Here is an 18,735-nt window from a genome sequence, read left to right on the forward strand (position 1 = left end):
ATTTAACCATCAGCACAACCACTCTGATCATACTTCCACCCTCGCTGTTTCCAAGGAAACAGTGAACGGTCATCAAAAGTGAAGAGCCCATGAACTCAATCATCACTCTCCACCCGCTTCGCGCTCAGGCAGAAGTATCACCAACTCATCATCGTGGTTAGCGAGACCATACAGATTACAATCACATTTCTCAAGTCAAAAACTATAGAAATGATCCCTGAAAGTATAGTCTTAACTCCTCTCTGCTCCTCCCCACGCTTTAGTACTCACGTCCTGCCCTTCTCAGTGACGGTGCACACAACACGTTTAGCGCTCTACATGCCATTAAAGTACAACTAACACACATAGCAATATCAACTTCTAAACAGTTAAATATACATATTTGTAATTTGTAATGTTACAATTTTTACGTATCCTGTAGCACGTTGTAATGAGCGTTTAATAATATATATTTCACATCTCAATTTCCAAACGTTTTGTTACATATAACACACAACATTACTCAGAAATGACTGCTGTTTTAAAATTAAAACCCATTTATACATAAAAAAGACGTCTAAACTCTACTGTGTTACCCACAATGCACTGTGGTTTTGTATTCAGGCTGCGTCGATGCCACGTGCTAACAGGGACACAGCCGCTACATTTACAAAATAATATATGGTATAAAAATAATGTTAAAATCATTCGCTTGGATGAAAAGCTACAGTGGCCACTGACAAACTGGCGAGCGGTAGAAAGATTGTACAATAAAACATAAATTTAAGACTGAAACTCACGAGTGCGTCGATTTTAGTTACCGACTAAAAATGATGACAAGAGAAATAGTTCCTACCAGCACAAGAGTGACAGATCGGATTTAAAATCATATTTTGAACTGTATTAATTGTCTAAAATGATATTCCGAATTTAATCTATAAATTGTCTCCTTTGCAATTTACTCCACAAAGAGGTACGTTTGCCAATTCTGGTTGGGAGTAGAAAACAATTTTAACCTTTTTGGGCTTACTCTTGCTAATTTGACGTCATACATCAGGCTTGAATAAAAGGAAACATGTATCTAGCCTTAGCCCGCCATAAAACGTACACATTGTAAAATGCCTGTTCAGGTTTGGGTGTTTAGTCAATTTAATCTATCTCCAAATTCGAAAATGATGTAAAACGCTGTATAAAACAATTTAATAATTACTATTAATGATCATTTCAAACCTGAACAGGGTTAGCAATGCTAAAATGCTATAGCCGCTACGTCCAATTTAAAATTTCCTTTCAAGTTAGGTTTCCCGCTTTTAGCAGCTAGTTGAGCAATATTAACGTTTTTATAAAATAATTAATATAATTTAATTTAAATGTAAACGTATACTCACAAAATAATGTTTCTATGCAGATTCGCACTTTACAAGGAGGGCAGAACTGTACTGAGAAAAGTTACGTTCACGGACCTTCGAAATTTTGTGTGTCATTTTGGCAAGTTGTTCAACGGCTATTCTTTGGAAACGATTTAGCAACTTTATGCGTATGAGTTTAGCGAAGAGGGTGTAGTTAACTAAATACCAAAAATATTAATATAGCATCAGTATGGAGAAATATTTCTGCCATAATCCAAGACCAGGCATTTTCAGTCTGAAAGCAGGATTTCATGTGTGCTCTTGGTTTATGGCAGAAAAATTCCTCCATACAGCAACATTTAATTAATAGACAGAGCTAGAGTTTTACAATGTCAAACATCAATCAGCCTGTCTTAAAAATATAACTATGCATGAAATTTATTCCATTAAATTTTAATAGTCAATTATCATTTTCAACAACTCTGTGAATAAGTTTCGCCAATTAAAGTTAAACAGTGGTTTGACTGAAACAAATATTGCATTTAATTTTACCCCACTAATTTAATTTAATTTAATTTAATTTAATTTAATTTAATTTAATTTAATTTAATTTAATTTAATTTAATTTAATTTAATTTAATTTAATTTAATTTAAGCGCTCATTGCCCCCTTCTGGTGAATCAGCGCAAATGAAACGTTCCTGTTCAAAGGGACACAACTATATTTGTTTTTCTTTCTAACTTCACTACTTTGTACATAAAAAACACAAGTCATATAAGTTAATAAAGTAATCGGTACTTTATTCTTATTTTATCGACACTCTTCGTTTCTGTTTACTGTGACGTCACTCACCGGAAATCTCACGTGCTCGTAACCAGGAAGTAAGTCCCCTGAAAACAGGCACGGTGTCCCATGCAGTTCTAGTCTTTGCTTTCGTTGCTAACATTTGTTGTTGTGTCAACGTGTTACAGTTTGGGGGTTGACATAAGTACAAAATATTAACAATAACAGCGATCTCTTGTAATAAACTCCCGTCATGTGTGACGATAACAACACAAGTCAGACTTTCACTGCCAACCCAGACACTCGTCTTGATCATCTACTCCAACCCCAACGTGATATTTGCTGGGAAACAACAGATGTTTGGAGATTTCCCGATAAAAAATAAGGTATTCTTTTCTGCCAGAGATGTCTCTGGGACTGAGTGCGAAGCAACATGTTTCGTCAGAAACGTGTGAGACGGATCCGGATGGGGTTTCGGAGCTCATGGATCTGCTGCGCATGGATCTGGATCCTGATGGAGAGCAAAGACAAGCTGAGGGAGGCGAAGCACCGTGTTCTGTAAGTAGCACAGATGAAGAGCATCGTTCAAAAAATCCGCAAGTTGACATTTAGGTGAGGTTGTCTTTAAAATTCAGTCAGTTTTTGCGGTGATCTAAATGTGTTTGACAAACTTTGCACCCACTAATATCCTTGATAAGAGATTATTAAGCAGAATGATCAGACTCATTTAAATACACTGTAAGCAGTCTTATTAACTTAATAAAATAAGACGAATTTATGATTAAAAAACATATTTATGTTGCACAAAAAGATTAGCCGACTTCACTTTATTATTATGACAAACACATTATCTCCATTAACCCAGCAGTTTTTGTTTTGTTTTTAATATAACAATCTAAAACCAACCCTAACTCTGGAGATAATTACCTTAAATATACACATATTTCAGAATAACTGTATTTTTTATTATTATGTACATTTAAAACATTATCTTGACCTTAAACAGTGTAATTAATCCTGTTTGCTTTCCTGAAAAGCATTAAAGTATTAACACAATGTAAAGTTTCGTGGATATTTGATTTTTCGTTAATGGTTTTTTAACATTTTATTCTTTGATTAGCTTATTGAAAACTGGATTTTTTTCTCTTTATTTGATTAGAGCCCAGTTTCTGTTAATCACTGTGTCTTAAAAATTTAATATCTCCATAGAGTGCCATGTAAAAATCCTTGACATCCTTAATGTCTTTGGGATTTTATGAGATAAACTGACACAAAACAGCCAATGAATGTGAAGTGAAGTGTTTCTGGCTTATTTTTATGGTTTTTTTTTTTTCTGTTTTATGAGCAGAAGAACGTACTGAGGAAGCAGCGACACTGGGAGAGGCAGCTGGCTGCGAAGAAGAGCAAACGCAAAGAAGAGAAACAGAAGAGGAGGTTGAACCGCGCGCAGGCATCAGGTGAAGACCGAGGAGAATCGACAAACGCTGAGGATCATAACCCGATTCGTCGACTTCTTATGATCCTTTGTTCTGTTCATAAAGGTGGTGACAAGGAAGCCGCGCAGTTCACCAAGCGAGTCATGAAGGCGATCACCAACGAGCGTCTAGCAGAGGCTCGCTCCACCGGTCAGAAACTTTGCGTGGACCTCAGCATGACAGACTGCATGTCTGACAAGGTGATGATCTTCTGTCCGGAGTCAAATCCTGCAGAAGGAGAGTCGATTGCATTAACTGTTGTGAAAAAGTTTACTTTTAGGAGTATAAATATTAAATGATTGATAATTAGATCTGTTACTCAGTACTCGAGTAGACTTTTTACCAAATACTATTTTACTCTTACTTTAGTCATTTCTCTCTAACGTTTTACTTTTACTTGAGTGAAAGTACGTTGAAGTAGCGCTACTCTTACCTGTGCTTTGCCGTCCTCCGTGTCGAAGTGAACGTAAGAAAGAAAAGCGGACTTCCTTCTCGCTCAGGAGATAAGCCGGCTGGCGGGCCAGTTGAGGCGGCTGTACGGGTCGAACAAGAAGGCGACTCGGCCGTTTCATCTGTTCCTGACGGAGCTGAGAGAGGACAGCCGACTCTACCGGGAGTGTGTTCGAATGAACGACGGCTTCCTCGGCTACGCGGTGATTCGATCGGTCTCCGATTATCCTCTTATCAAAAAGAGTCAGAAAAGTCGCCTCGATCTCACTCACTTTTTCTTATGTCTGTTTAATGTAGATGGAAATAACAGAGGAAAGCTGTTTGGACCTGTTCCCTTCAGAATCTGTCGTTTATCTCACCCCAGATGCCCAAGAAGGTCTGGTCATTTTTATTTGTTTCTTTAATTCAATTAAAAAAGTGAAACTCATGTATTACGTATATTCATTACACGCAGATAACATAGAGTTCAATTGTCAAATGTCTATTGATTTAGCTAATTAGGACTTATCCCAGTTGTTTGTGCTACGTTCTCTACCACTTTTTTCTTCCACTTAACTTTCCATTAGTGTGCTTGAAACACCTAGCTTCTTCCACTGACTCTTGGGTCTCACCCTCCTTGTGAATTATGTCATATAACTATGTAGATCATAACATGGTCATCATAACACACCATCATTGCAAAAATAAAAAATGATCAGTCTTTACATTAGCTGTAAACTATAATCATCAAAATGAAGACAAATAAACAGATTATACCCCTCTATGAAAGAATAATGAATCTATATAAAATGTGAGCTTCATATTTGAATTGAATTACTAAAATAAACTTTTCAATTATATTCAAAACTGTAATTGCACCAGTATTGCTATTCTTCCATGTAAACATTACTAACTTTTTTTGAAGTTCAAGTCCTTGGACTTGTAGATTTTGTAAAGCATATTTTGTCCACTAGAGGGAGCAATTAGCCTGATTGTTTCTCACCTTTTGAAGACCTAAAGCACAGGTGTCAAAGTCCAGTCCTCAAGGGCCGGTGTCCTACAGTTTTTAGATGTGCCACAGGTACAAAACACTGGAATGAAATGGCTTAATTACCTCCTCCTTGTGTAGATCAGTTCTCCAGAGCCTTAATGACCTAATTATTCTATTCAGGTGTGGTGCAGCAGTGGCACATCTAAAAGTTGCAGGACACCGGCCCTTGAGGACTGGAGTTTGACACCCCTAACCTAAAGGGTCACAATTAAATATATAAACACGTTGTTAAATAGCTATTTAAACACATGTGATATTCTGGAAATTAATCTAATAAATTAAAGATAAATTCTAATTACTTAAATGTTTCCATTATTTATTACATTTTCAAATGACTAAATGGGAAAATGACTATTTAAAATTTTTGTTTGTTGCATTCTTAAAGAAAATATGATCATTTAAGTATTTATTCCTCATTTTATCATCAAATTTTCTTGTGTTTCAATACAAGATTGATTAACTTAATGTCACACTCCATATTGAAAGAACATAGGCTGGGATTCGAACCCAGAACCTTCTCGCTGCAACGCAACAGCGAATATTTCTAGCAATTTTATTTAAACTGTCTCACATACAAATGCTAAGTAAAAATAAATTAAATGTCAGTGTAATGATAGCGACATTAAATGTTGGAAGAAATACTGCTAATGCCCGCGATGTTTTGTCATTGCTCACAGCTTTGCAGACTGTGGACGCTGACAAAGTGTACGTCCTCGGTGGTCTGGTGGACGAAAGCATCCAGAAGGTAAAATCAGCACATTTAAAAATAGGAACCAGCTCAGAGTTTGATGCTTTCATGAGCCCAGCGCCTTCACTGTTCGCTCTGTCTGACAAATAAATAAATAACCGAGTTAGTTGTCTCCTTCGTGGGCTCTCTGCTGCAGAAGCTGAGTCTTTCCAGAGCCGCGGAGCTGAGCGTCCGCACCGCCAGGCTCCCTGTGGACGAGTACATGGCGAAGAAAAACAACGCAAAGAACTTCCACTCCAAGATCCTCGCCGTTAATCAAGGCAAGCCGCAGCGTCCGTCTGTGAGAGATTTTTTTAAAATTTTGCTTTTAAAACTCCTTTCTTTATTTTGAAAATTGTCTCCTTTGTCCACAGTGTTCGACATCTTGGTAATGTTCTCGGAGACCGGCAGCTGGACGCAGGCGCTGCAGACGTGGTTTCCTGCAGGAAAGGGTTACGTCATCTCACCGGAAAACTCAACATGTTTTCCTGTTGAGGAGCAATGAACAAATTAATGAGTTATTAGGGGTTTTTTTTATGGACAATAAGCTGCAAAGACTCCTAATATTGCCTGGTACACTACGGTGTATTTATGTTTTATGCTACGTGGCACCAAATGATTAAATCTGAAGCTTTGGAGACAAAACATGCAGAAAATCTGATTACAAACATAAAGTTGTTTGTTGTCGTACTAAAGTGTTCAGTCAATATTACAAGTAGGAAAAAGGATCAATTGAAGCAGTTTATTTTGTTCACATGCTTTTAAAAATGATTCATTTATCCATCCATCTTCTATTCCGCTTTATCCGCTTTAGCCGTGGGATTATTTATTACTACTGCCAAAATTTACAATGACCTCTTTGTGCCCTACGAAATGTTTTTGTTGGCATTGCCTCTCTCTGCACTTTGATTGTTTTCCTTGGAAAAATGTCAAATGAATTCTCAGTGTTATTCTGAGAGAGAGAGAGAAAAAAAAGAGTCTGATGGAAATGAGTCAAATGCCCAAACATGCTACCACAAAAAAAACCAACAAAAAAAACCATTTCATGCTTTGTTTTCTGCCTGTGAAAAGATAAACCGTTGAAAATGAGCGTGTGGGACAAGTGGGGGAAGGAAAATGTCAGAAACAATCCATGACGCCTTACCTGCAAGACAAGCTCAGGTCAGCTGAGGAACACGAATGCATCTCTGAGCAGCAGAGAAACTTCCTCAAATTCAGTTTTGTTTGTCTAAATGTCGGCTTAGAGCTTAAAGCGTCTCAAGTTTTTCTCTCCCAACTGATGGTGAAGAAAAAGCAGGAGACCCTGAAAGCGTCTTTTAACTTACAGATTTTATAATAGAAAAGAGACAATCAGGAATAACACACAGTTTTTTTTTTCTGGTACAGAAGGTAAGAACATAAGCATACTTGCTAATGTATTTATTTATTTTTGACTTTCTATGAATGAAAAAATAGTTATATTTTCAGTTTATTTGAAGCTTTCTGGGCGATTGGCAGGGGAGTCAGTTACATTCAGTATGAGTTTGATGCGTTAAATTCACATCATTTGTCAAAAATAAAACTGCTTTGAAGCAGAAACAAGTCTTGCTGCTCTCCACTGACGTTGTTTACATGAGCAACGCCAAATTCTCAGCGCCGCCTTTTTCTCTTTCTCTTTCTTTATCTGCTGTTCTGTCGCAACGAGCGTATTCCTAGGAACACGACCGGTTCCAGAAAGTCCCCACCGTCTGTCCATTTGTTACCGGAGCATAGTGGGAGGGACGCGGGTCATGAAATATGTCATTAAAATGCAAAGCCGCCAAGCAATAAATTATGTTTTTTTAGCAACCTTTCTGATTATGGTCCTGGCCCAAGAGTGGGAAAGTTACGAGATAAAATAACTGTGGCTGAGTTTCACTCAGTCAGAAAGAAAATACTTTTCCGCTGACATTCAGTTTCTAAGTCAGAGGTTTTTCATTATCTTTTATTATAAAAATCCAACATGGCTGCCTCAAGCGAAGATGTGCGATTGTTGCACAGATTTTCTTAAATTGATTTAAAAAACTCAAAAGTCTCACGTAAAGTAAACATGTTTAAGGGGCTCCTTAAACTAATTTGAGGATCTGAAACACAAGTTTGTGTATTATTGTTTATTAGCTTATTACTATAGAGCTACTGTAATTTTCAGTCATGATATGAAAGAAGTATATGTCTAAGAAAGACAAAAAATATTTCCCTGCGATCATAATGAAAACCCCCTACACCCAGGCTGTGTTCGAGCAAGTAAACGTTGAGTTAAAGTTCAAAGCATTCAAATGTGAGACCTTTAGCTCAGATTTGGATCAAAATGATTCTTAAATGTTCAGTGATGTTACGGTTTCATCATCCAATTCAATCAAGCCTATGAAACCCAACCTGAGCGCTAGAGCCGATGGCTGGAGCTCGAGAAATACGCCTAATAAACGTCCTGCTCCACGTTTTAACGATGTGCTAAACGGCGACATGATTTACAAAGAACGGCGCAACACTTAATACAAGAAGCAACACTTTATTAAAGCCTCACATCAAAAAAATCAATTCACAGCACAATTTCTCTCACCTAAGCTGCACTGATTTATTGCTACTGGGTGAGAGTCTCATGTTACAAAGCTACATATTTGCTACATACGGCGTTTGTGTACAAAACGTTATTTAAAAAAGTGAAATACGGAAACAAAACAGTGGAGATAAGAAAATGATGTAATGAAACAGGAATGTAGTATCATGGCTCAGGTATCAGATGAATCGCTTTGAGGTGTGCAGAATAATCCTCATGCCGTCTTCTTGGGAGCGGCTTTCTGCTTCTGGGTCTGTCTCTCCAGGACAAACTGGACCAGCTTCTTCACCCAGGCGGACTGAGGGTTGAGACACACCTTCTCCCCGCTCACCAGTCCGGCTCTGACCAACAGAATAAGAGCAGAGTTATCCTAATGTCAAATTCATGACGGAGGCAAATAAAATAAAAAACACAACAAAAAAACGCCAAATGAGTGGAGTGGCTGGAAAACATCTACGTGTGGAGAGATTTACATACACCTTATCTGCTCCACCTGTGTGGATTTTACGAGTGACTCAGCAGATGTCTCACATTTACGGTGTTTCCATAAAATATGAATTCCTTTCAACTGTTTGTGCATATCTTTATCAGGGGAGCCATTTGGCATTAAGCGTTACCGTCAAATAATCATATTAATGTCTCTTAATGTTGACCAAAAATACCATTTGAGTGGCATATTTACAGGCAAATAGTTAATAGATATGCAAACATAAGTAGAATGATCTTTTTGAGATCAATGGCTCTACTTTGTATTTTACTATGTTGTTTTTATTTTTTAATTTTGAACCAGTATGGAAGCTGAGAACAGCAATACTCTTATATTATTCTTATCATGATAATAATAATAATATTCCTTCACTTGGTAGAATCTGCCTGAATCAGATTTTTTTTAAAAAAGAAACATAACTGTGTTTTAAATAGAATATGTGCCTAACTGTATTTAAAACAAATCAAGTTGGATTTGTTTGTTTACATATAAAGACAAAGACTCTTTATATGCAAATCTAAACTTATGTAATGTTCATAAGATGAATTTAAAAATGATTTGTAACAACGATCTAGTTTAACACCTAAATTAAATCCATCTGAGCTGCAGCACTGACACGTAAAACCAAGCTTTTTTTTTTTTTATTCCCAATTCACTCACATGACTTCTGTTTCGGCGCAGTTGGGCCCCTCGGGGACCAGCTTGATGCTCTTCAGGTTCTCCGCAGGGATGATCCTGGACTCGACCTGCAGGCACCTGCAGTGTGGGTTGAGGTCCCTGTTTATGGGCGGCATTCCTGTCAGAAAACAGAAAACAGAGTTTCGGTAAAACACGCAGGCCTGCTGAGTCTTATTTTCATTAGTGTTCAACTAACTACGGGTCCTGGGAGAGATCATAAATCTCAACATCTTGTGAGTCAGATTGGATGGAAAGTGACAATTTCCAAGACTCGCTACAGCTTCTGCTTTGGATTTGCTTCTGTACTTTGACTGGGCCATTTTCATATATGAATACCCTTTGATCTAGACCAGAACATCTTCCTCTACATGTTTTCTTTTTTCCCCACAAATGGAGCCCTCCTTACTCCTCTTCCACAAACACCTAATCTACAGAGATGTTTCTGGTTGTAAAATGACAAAATGTGGAGATTTAGACGCTGAGAGTTTGTTTTTCCTTCTGCTGCACATCTAGCAGGACCTAAATAAACTCCCAATTCATAAATCAAATCTTGACAACTCCCGCTTTTACCAGCATGTTTCATCACACCCAGCTGCTTGTGAAATTAAACCGCCCTGCTTCCTCTTTTGGTCCTTCCGCTGCCTTCCTGATGTTTTACAACTCGAACATTAAAATGTACAATGCAAGAAACACAGTTCCACGTTCCCCATAAACGCAGGCGAGTTTTCCTCAGCAGTTTCACACACACACTCATGACGGGATGTGACTCAGAAGCACAAAGGTCATGTTTGCACGAAGGTGATCTGAAGGTTGGAATGGAGTTTTATTTGAAATTGTCTTTGTAATCGCAAAGACTTTATGTGAATTTTTTTTGTGCATAATTATTTTAAGGGCATAAAATTCTTAATTTAGTGTTCTTAAACTAATTTGTGCAGAATATACATTTCACAACCCAACAAACTAGAACTAAAATCGTCCTCTGCCACCTTCACTTAAAGAAAAAGGTTATATATGGACAATGATTTTAAACCATTAATAATGGCATAAGTCATTTTTTGCCAACAAAAAAACAGTAAAAAGGTGACATAAGGTTTCCGATTCCTTGTTAAACGCCCAAATATTTATCGCAAAAGCATCAGAGTGTTTCTATCTTGGATCCTAAAAAGCACAATATTTATGGAGGTAAATACCTCTTCTAGTAGACGTTCATCTTACAATAACAAAACACGTCCAGCTGCTCGCTTCCCCCTGAAAAATCGTCCCGTTTCTGGACGTTACGTCAGCGTTTCCGCGTCTCTTACCGTCAGCGAGCACCAGCAGGGCCGCCAGCACAATCACGATGCAGAGCTTCATCTTGTTCCACCAGCTGCTTGTTGAGATCTTTGCCAAAGAACAAAACACAAGAAAACACTTGTCTACTGAAACCCTGCCTTGGTACTCAATATTTATACACACGGGGGGTCATGTGCTCATCTCCAAATTCAAACAATACCCAGAGTGGTGCATATGTGCGGTTTCACTTTGGTGTGTTCACATGTGCAGCAGCAGGCAGTCATGGGACGGTGGGTTCAGGGAACGACCAAAGGGCCCCGCTGAGGTTAGGACACGACTCGCCTCTGTCCCGCAGCCACAGAAATGAGTCAGACAGATTTAGCGTGTCGTTGTGTGCGAACCCACAGCAGCTTCTTTTCCTCTTATCTGCTTGTTGTGGGTCTGCAGACGAATCCAGTCGACCGCCGACGTCTGTTTCCAGAAGGCGGCGTGATCATCAGATCCAGTTTTGTAAACAGTTTTTGTTTATCTGACAGATGAATGAAACTGAGGCGTGGTTGTTGGTATGTGTTTCTTCTCTGGGGGTTTCTTCCAATATTGCACAAATAGTGCAGGAAACTAAGTGACCTTATGGCTAGTGTTAGTTTCTTTTTGTTGTTGCTGAATGGTTTTGTTCCTTTCTTTTTTTTTTATTGCATCGCTTCTTTCTTCAAGGAATTTTAACAAAAGTAATTGACTTAAAATGAGCATTATTCTGTTTTTCCGAAGCATTTTTCAGCACCTGAATGAAGTTTCAGGCATCTTCAATCAAACTGAACTTGTACTGTCTTAAATTCAGTTAAAAATGTCTCACTCATTTACTGGTATTTTATTAACCTTTAAGTTAGGACAGCGGGATCTGAAGCAGAGGTGGACTTAGAATTTTATCTCAATATTTTGTGGTATTACTGTGATAACTACAATATTATTTTAAAAACTATTTATTACTTACTTTTAGAAAATAATTTGTTTTGCAGCATGGTGACTGCATGGCTCAGCAAATACAAATATTGGTTTTGAAACACATTCACGCCTGAATTAGGTTCCTCCAGGACTCAATTTAGTTGATAAAATGTGACTGATGCCACTAAACTGTTCATATTTAATAATATTTTAGAGTTTACTGGTGTTTATTGGTGCTCTTGCGAAACAAAACACAGACCATACTGTCAGTTTTCTTTATATTTAACACCAATAACTGACAAACTAACTAACTTAAACTTATTATGACAACAAATCAAAATTCTTATTTCTGATGAGAATTTTTTTCACGATAAATTATAGACCATACGATAAACGCCCACCCCTAAGTAGGCATCATGATCTAAAAGAGAAGATAAGAATGACAACGAGCGAAGATAAAGTGAAGTGCAAAAAGTTCTTCAAATTTTATAGGATTAGATTAAGAGATCTGAGCTTTTTATTATTATTCAGGTGCAAAATTTGTGAAAATGCTGCACTGTAAGGTGAAATAGACTGATATGTAATGGTAAAGTACGTGGATGAAAAATGCTTTGCTTGCAGGTACGAAACATAAGTAGGAAGGAAAGAAATGACGATGCATTGATAAACAGTTATATATAAATCAACAAAGGGGTGAACTGACCCAAAGTCTCTGCTAGACATTACAGACCAGCAGTAGATTATATTAAATAACTTTTAGGTTGTCCAAGTGCCCCCCTTATGTGGGCAGAAATTACTATTTCATTCCATAGAAGATCTAAAATTAAAAAATCCAAACTTAAAGAGAGAGAAATAGTAAAGAAATTGATTGCTGCGCCTTGTGTAACCCTCTGACTGTCCTCACAGAAAAGGCTCCATGGTTTCTCTCCTACAAGCAAAGCTCTATAATCATTTGTGAAAATAAATCTCAGAGGCCACCAAGGAGTCGGCATTCGCCAACATAGCAGTGGAGTTGTGGCTTTTATTTCAGTCTGTGGTGCTTTAGCTTTAACTTTAGCATTACTGTGACGATGGAGTGACAGGCTGGTTTTAGGACGACTAAACTGGTGAACTGTCTGCAGCTACGCTTCAAATGAAATACAGTTTCTGGAAATGTTTGGAAAAATATCACAAATCAGATTATTATTAAGCAGTTTCGGCTGATAAGATGAACAAGCCTCAGGTTCTCTGATTTTTTTCATTCTTTTTAAAGACTGTTAGATGCTGTTCATCTGCTGGAGATGAGTTTTTCAGCATGCAACATGTTGTCATCCACTTGTTTATTATCATGTTTTTTTTATTTTTTATTATCACTTGCAGACATGCTGCCATGGTCAGGTTTGAGAACTGGACTGAAAATCGCCCCCACGAGTTGAGCTGCACGATATTGGAAACAAAACTGACATTTAAATTTTTCTATCCTTGCGGGTTATATTGAGATATATTGCTACATGAAAACAAAACAGAGAAATTTTCACCGGAAAATTCCTCCTGCACTCCCGTCATCCTGTTGACAGTCACCCTGCACTCATCTTACATCATTTTGAGAATGTTACATATCGTTGCATATTATTGTAGCGTTGATAAATATTGCGATGAGAATACCAGTTACATATACGCCTATGTTTTTTCTTTCCTCTCTCTCTCATGTGTGCTTCCATGCCTCCGTGACCTCTAGCATTTTGGGCAACAAAGTTAAGAAGCCAGCGTAAACTCTTAACTTTGGGATTCTGTCCAACTGGCTAAGTGAAAAATGTAAGTTTATAACTCTTGGAATATATTAGCCAGCAGTTATTGGACTCCAAATGTTTTAATATTGTGCCCACTGATATTGCGACGGTGACTGTGCAGCCCTACCCTAAATATACAACCCCAGTGTGAAGCATGGTGGTGGCGGCATCATGCTGTGCTCTTCATCTGAAAACCTGTGGAACTGTGAGGGAAGTTTGAGTATAACATGTCTGCAATCATCATTTATATATATATAAATATAAGACACAGACATAGTTTTACTTTTATTTATTGAAAAAAATAACAATTCATCATCTCTTATTGACATTTAGTCAATATTTCTGATCCTAGTTCTCATTACTGATGAAGAATTTAGGCGTTACACATTTAACTGATGCCATACACGGACATTTTTATTATGAGGAGGACCCAGCCAAAGCAGACAGACAGAGGGATAAATCTTCAGACAGGGAAACCGCGTCCAGCCTCAGCGGTAAAGGCTGTTATGATCGCCGTGGTTTCACCTAAGCAGCGTCGCTCCCTCATGATTACGCACGTGTCCTTCAGCAGGACCAAAAGGAGGAACCAAAGTGGCTAAAAAAATTAAATAAATAAAAAAGATAATAATAATAATAAAAAACCCTCCTCAACACCACATGACTGCAAGGAAATAATGACTCAGCAAAATTACTCACCACCTACTGAGAAACAAAATAAGATTTGAATGTCCACTGGCTCAGATCGGTCATAAATCTGTGTAGAAACACAAGAATAATCGACAAACTGAACTAAACTGAACCGAAGTTAAACGTGGATGATGAAACCAAAGAAGCTGTCAGAGATTAAACGTAAGTCATCTCCTTTGGAAAAACTGAATCTTGAGTTAAAGATGTTGACACTTTCGGGCCTCAGGTCTCTGTGACGTCAGTCGGGATCTGGCAGCTGTTGGCAGGTGGAAGAGCCGGTTCTTCTGTGGTGGCAAAATCCGAGTGTTTCCATCCACTGCTCAGGTGAGGCTCTGATACTCTGACAGAGCCGAACCTACCTCCATGCTTTCATCATTTCCCACTTGATTGATTGCAATACTCCGTGGGCTTGTCTAAATGGAACGGTTCAGTTCGGAGAAACTCTGACAAGTCTTTACTGGTTTCCCCATTTTTAAAGGGGCAGCAGCGGCGTTTCCGTTGACTTCATAAAGGCACAAATATGAATAAAAATAATAATAAACTACTCAATAAAAATACGGTGATTTTGAAAAAAACCAACAAAAAAACTAAAGTTTTTGACGAAACGTATTTGCGCTATCATGTATCAAAATTAGTATAATTTGCAAAACTGCAGTGGAATGTTTTTTTTTTGTGCCACACGTGTCACGTGATCAACAACCGGATGTTACCGCCGGCGGAAAAGACAAAGAAGACGACAGGAAGTAGTAGAAGGTTGATGAAACACAGCATGTCTTTTATCGCCTGAACAAACTTATTCGCATGTGATTTTAATTGCGTTTCTTATTTAATGGAAACACCGCGATTGAGAATTTGCAGAACATTTGTAACGGAAACGCAGCTATTGTCGGCAGCGACGCCACCCTGGTGGAGAGACAAAACCAAGTTGGTGAGAATGAAGCATAAAGTGGAAACAATATGTCTACCAATAATTAAAGACATTGACAAAACAATTGTTGAAAATGTGTTAATTGGCCTTTTGTTGTGGCTACACCAAACCTTTGCACTCAGCTTAAGTCCTTTAAATCTCTAAAAACAGATTCTAATAAAGAGGCTCACATTTTCTCTAACATGTAACATTTACTAATTTCTCAGTTCATGTGAATTCAGATAAGTGTGCTTAATAGCTCAGCGATGTTGCAATGATAATGTGAGCGAGCTTTCACGGTATATCATTAGAAAACTGCTGCAGGGTGATAATTATAGTTATTCTGCTTGGCCTGTTTTTCTTTTGTTTTGTTTTAACCCACATGTCACAAAAACAGCTTTCTCTGCTCTATATTGTGTACAAGTTTTAATCACACTCTAATATTTTGTGCTTAGGTTGCTGATTCTTTTAAATGTTCAGTCTACTGCTCTGGTTTTAAATATTTCGACTTCCTTTAGTACAACGGTCCGGAAGACGTCTCAGATGAAGGGCCAGTTTGGGAAATACAAGACGATACTGTACTGCAGGAGTTTTCAAACTTTTCATGTCAAAGCAACCCAGGACGTCCAAAAACAAAATTCTTCAAATGTACAACGTGTAGTTTTTTAAAAATGATCATTATTTACTATATTTTGTAATTTTTTTCTTCATGTTAAATTTAAAGTACAGAGTAATAAACAGGAATGTGTCTTTTTCTGAAAAATAAAATAAAGCAGGTTGTTCCATCAGGCTCCAATTATTCACAAAATAGATTTAAAAACAAAAAGGAAAGACAGATAACCAGCCCATATTTTAGCGTTTGATGCACCTCTGCAACAAAAACTAAAATATGTCATAAAAGGATCTCAGAAATATATTTTCTAGACTGGCTTTGAATTGAACAATTAATTTTTTTCGACAAACATTTTTTTTTAGGTTCGTGTGTTCAGATTTAGAAGTCTCTGTTCATTTCTTACTCTTCACTACAACACCAGCACCAACGTATCCATTCTCAGTTTTCTCTGCTTTGCTTTTTTACGCTTTTGCTTTGCGTCTCCAAGCAATGTTTTTTCTGTTCGTCTGCAGAAAACCGGACAAATCCGACATCACATGGAGCCGGATGGGAACGGTTTACCGTTTTCAAAACTTCTGCTGTATTGAAGACGATTTGGCACGCCATCTATTCCCAGAGACACGGTGGCGTCTGTGAGAGCCGGTAGCTTTAGCTCTCTGCCAGCTTTCTTCTCACATTTTTTATTTTCTTGATTTATTCTAGGCACTGTTTGCCAAATAAATGTGTGTCATTTTGGGTGCGTGTTCAACGCTGCAGTTAAGGCAGCACTTGATCTTTTTTTAATTTGCTGCATTTCATCCAATGGTGTTTTATATACTGTCCACTGCGTCTACGTGCTCGTCCGGCGGGAGGAGAGATTTGTGCGGTCACCGACTCGACTGCAATTCAGTTGGGTTTCATTTGGCAGAAAACCTTTTAAACAAGTGTAATTCTCAGCCACGGTCGACTGCAACTTGCAGCTAACCGAAGTGTACGTGTTACGCTGTGAAACTGTGTACATGATTTGAGTGAACTGACTACATGTTTCTGTAGACAAACCGCATCTGGTGCCTGCAGGGCGGCGTTTGTTATGAATCAGTTGTAACGGCAGAGTGAGTCAAAGTGCAGATCTCCTGGGATGTGTGATTGGCAGGAGCAGTTTCTACAGTTTCATTAACTTCTCCACCTGTCTTTCTTTCTTTCTTTCTTTCTTTCTTTCTTTCTTTCTTTCTTTCTTTCTTTCTTTCTTTCTTTCTTTCTTTCTTTCTTTCTTTCTTTCTTTCTTTCTTTCTTTCTTTCTTTCTTTCTGTCTCTCCTCTCCACAGGTTGCCAGCTCCTCTTTTCAAAATAGAATAAATCTTCTGGGCTTCACTACAGTTTAGAGAAAATGAACTTTTATAAAATGGGTTGGAACTGGATCTGACATTTGTTGTCATTTAGCAACTCAGTTCTGAGGAACTGAACCGAGTTGCATTATAATGCGATCCAACCATTCACTTTCAGTTAGTATTGCACAGTAAAGTAATGCTTCTTAAAGATAGCTGATACGAACATACATACAATAAAAGGTCATTTTTTTTTGTGATATTTGAGGAAAATTATTTCATGTTAAGCGTTCAGATTCAGATTGTGATGTTTTGACCCAACTCTGTTCATGTACTCTGGGGTTTGCTCTTGTCTCTGCAGGTGAGTTTGTAATATTAAGGCTATGAATTAATGCAGCCTCAAACTCAAGACAAACCGCCAAGAAGACAATTTTTGTGTTTCTATCAACTGTTGTTTATTATAAAATATGTTTTCATTCGTGACATCATAGAGAAGTGAGTTTGAATAGATAAAAAAAACATACATATTTAAATACCTCAAATTATACAAATAAATGTTGACAATAATCAACCATAGTTCATAAATTACATCCATGAATTTAAATTATCGACTAATTAAATTATATCACATTAAAATACATCACACAAAGGAATTGACAGTTTTGAAAGTCAAGTTGTGCTAAAACTTTATGACAACTAAAACTTGTCTTTTCACTGTTTCAGGTCTTTGCTGAGTTGATAATCTGAATGTGGTGCATTTAAAACAAATTACAGAGATGTTGATGCTGCTGTTGCTGTTGATGTTGCTGCTACTGATGTGGTTGTTGCTGATGTTATGATTGTTGCAGTAGTTGTGGTTGCTGCAGTAGTTGTGGTTGCTGCAGTAGTTGTGGTTGCTGCAGAAGTTGCTTTTGTGTTGACGCTGCTCGTCTGCTCAGCCTTTGTCTGCCTGCGAAGTAAACAGATCAGAGTCAATCACTTTGAATTCATTCAAGTGTTTTTACAAAATATTAAACTGATTTAACAGATCAGAGATTTTACATTTAGTTAAAACTGCTGTTTATCTCAGATATGTCTGTTTGTGCACACTGATGTTTATGCCTGTCTAATGTTCAGAGCATCATAGAGGCGCTACATTTATATAAAAATAATCCCACTTACATTTCTTTTGCTTTCAGGATTCTGATGATGTCTTGAGCCTGACGTCCCGCTGGGTCAAGACAGAGCTGGGTTTTATTTTTCAGGATGACACTGCAAGAGATGGAAAAAACATTTAAATAAAACAAATTCAATCAACGCTCAGAGGTCATTCTAATCACTATTTGCTCTTGAAGATACTTACATCACTTCCTGTAGGCTGCAGGATGGACCAGGTTTATACACTGTCGCATCAGCGATGAAACGGGTCCTTACTGCAGAAATCGTTTTTATACACTTACACCTCATAATACCTGGAGAACAAATGACAGCATAAATTAAGATGTGGTTTTAATCAGGAATATTTTTAATCACAGGTTTCATGACTGTAGAATATTTTTGCACACTTACTGGCTGAGGAGCAGATGGTGATGCAGGCCAGAAGAACGATGCACCGGATCCCAGAGTTCATCCTTACTTCAGGTTGTGAAGATCAGTCGTTTCTCCTGCAGTGATTTTCTCCTCTTTAACGTGAAGCGTTCTTCACTCCTGAGTCTGTCTGACTGTGCAG

At 37.8% G+C, this 18,735-nt stretch overlaps 3 protein-coding genes and 1 non-coding gene across 7 annotated transcripts; 1 reads left to right on the plus strand and 3 right to left on the minus strand.

Moving 5' to 3' along the window:
- Positions 1 to 17: 17 nt before the first annotated feature.
- On the minus strand, positions 18 to 233 carry LOC116733520 (small nucleolar RNA U3). Its single transcript, XR_004342044.1, has one exon. It is a non-coding gene; the product is annotated as a small nucleolar RNA U3 (small nucleolar RNA).
- Positions 234 to 2,194: 1,961 nt separating this feature from the next.
- Positions 2,195 to 7,616, plus strand: trmt10b (tRNA methyltransferase 10B). Its single transcript, XM_032584182.1, has 8 exons — positions 2,195 to 2,669; positions 3,460 to 3,568; positions 3,653 to 3,786; positions 4,087 to 4,239; positions 4,334 to 4,412; positions 5,744 to 5,811; positions 5,951 to 6,074; positions 6,168 to 7,616. The coding sequence occupies exons 1-8, from the start codon at positions 2,517 to 2,519 to the stop codon at positions 6,296 to 6,298; spliced, it is 951 nt and encodes a 316-aa protein (XP_032440073.1). The 5' UTR covers positions 2,195 to 2,516; the 3' UTR covers positions 6,299 to 7,616.
- A 684-nt stretch (positions 7,617 to 8,300) lies between these two features.
- Positions 8,301 to 10,984, minus strand: cxcl19 (chemokine (C-X-C motif) ligand 19). Its single transcript, XM_032584183.1, has 3 exons — positions 10,835 to 10,984; positions 9,516 to 9,651; positions 8,301 to 8,709 (listed from the first exon to the last, which is right to left on the minus strand). Exons 1-3 carry the CDS (start codon positions 10,884 to 10,886, stop codon positions 8,583 to 8,585), a joined length of 315 nt encoding a protein of 104 aa, XP_032440074.1. The 5' UTR covers positions 10,887 to 10,984; the 3' UTR covers positions 8,301 to 8,582.
- A 6,473-nt stretch (positions 10,985 to 17,457) lies between these two features.
- Positions 17,458 to 18,735, minus strand: LOC116732171 (interleukin-8-like). 4 transcript variants are annotated; one of them, XM_032582163.1, is made up of 5 exons: positions 18,576 to 18,735; positions 18,370 to 18,478; positions 18,189 to 18,278; positions 17,936 to 17,976; positions 17,458 to 17,899 (listed from the first exon to the last, which is right to left on the minus strand). In XM_032582163.1, the coding sequence occupies exons 1-5, from the start codon at positions 18,634 to 18,636 to the stop codon at positions 17,796 to 17,798; spliced, it is 405 nt and encodes a 134-aa protein (XP_032438054.1). In that variant the 5' UTR covers positions 18,637 to 18,735; the 3' UTR covers positions 17,458 to 17,795. The 4 variants fall into 4 exon arrangements, 3 of the variants coding, with proteins under 3 accessions (XP_032438054.1, XP_032438053.1, XP_032438052.1); XM_032582162.1 differs by having other exon boundaries at positions 17,458 to 17,866; positions 17,903 to 17,976; XR_004341724.1 differs by having other exon boundaries at positions 17,458 to 17,976; positions 18,189 to 18,253; positions 18,576 to 18,733.

This window comes from Xiphophorus hellerii, chromosome 14, assembly GCF_003331165.1.
Source record: "Xiphophorus hellerii strain 12219 chromosome 14, Xiphophorus_hellerii-4.1, whole genome shotgun sequence".
Classification (NCBI taxonomy): Eukaryota; Metazoa; Chordata; class Actinopteri; order Cyprinodontiformes; family Poeciliidae; genus Xiphophorus; species Xiphophorus hellerii.

What these genes read in the sequence shown, in the direction of transcription:
- trmt10b (XM_032584182.1), top strand. Translation starts at nt 2,517, where the DNA reads ATGTCTCTGGGACTGAGTGCGAAGCAACATGTTTCGTCAGAAACGTGT. An exon ending in CAGACTGCATGTCTGACAAG is followed by an intron (nt 3,787 to 4,086) that starts GTGATGATCTTC and finishes CTTCTCGCTCAG; the next exon opens with GAGATAAGCCGGCTGGCGGG. An exon ending in CACCCCAGATGCCCAAGAAG is followed by an intron (nt 4,413 to 5,743) that starts GTCTGGTCATTT and finishes CATTGCTCACAG; the next exon opens with CTTTGCAGACTGTGGACGCT.
- LOC116732171 (XM_032582161.1), bottom strand. Translation starts at nt 18,636, where the DNA reads ATGAACTCTGGGATCCGGTGCATCGTTCTTCTGGCCTGCATCACCATC. An exon ending in CACCATCTGCTCCTCAGCCA is followed by an intron (nt 18,479 to 18,575) that starts GTAAGTGTGCAA and finishes TTTGTTCTCCAG; the next exon opens with GTATTATGAGGTGTAAGTGT. An exon ending in TGCAGCCTACAGGAAGTGAT is followed by an intron (nt 18,279 to 18,369) that starts GTAAGTATCTTC and finishes CATCTCTTGCAG; the next exon opens with TGTCATCCTGAAAAATAAAA.
- cxcl19 (XM_032584183.1), bottom strand. Translation starts at nt 10,886, where the DNA reads ATGAAGCTCTGCATCGTGATTGTGCTGGCGGCCCTGCTGGTGCTCGCT. An exon ending in CCTGCTGGTGCTCGCTGACG is followed by an intron (nt 9,652 to 10,834) that starts GTAAGAGACGCG and finishes GTTTTCTGACAG; the next exon opens with GAATGCCGCCCATAAACAGG. An exon ending in TGCGCCGAAACAGAAGTCAT is followed by an intron (nt 8,710 to 9,515) that starts GTGAGTGAATTG and finishes TCTGTTGGTCAG; the next exon opens with AGCCGGACTGGTGAGCGGGG.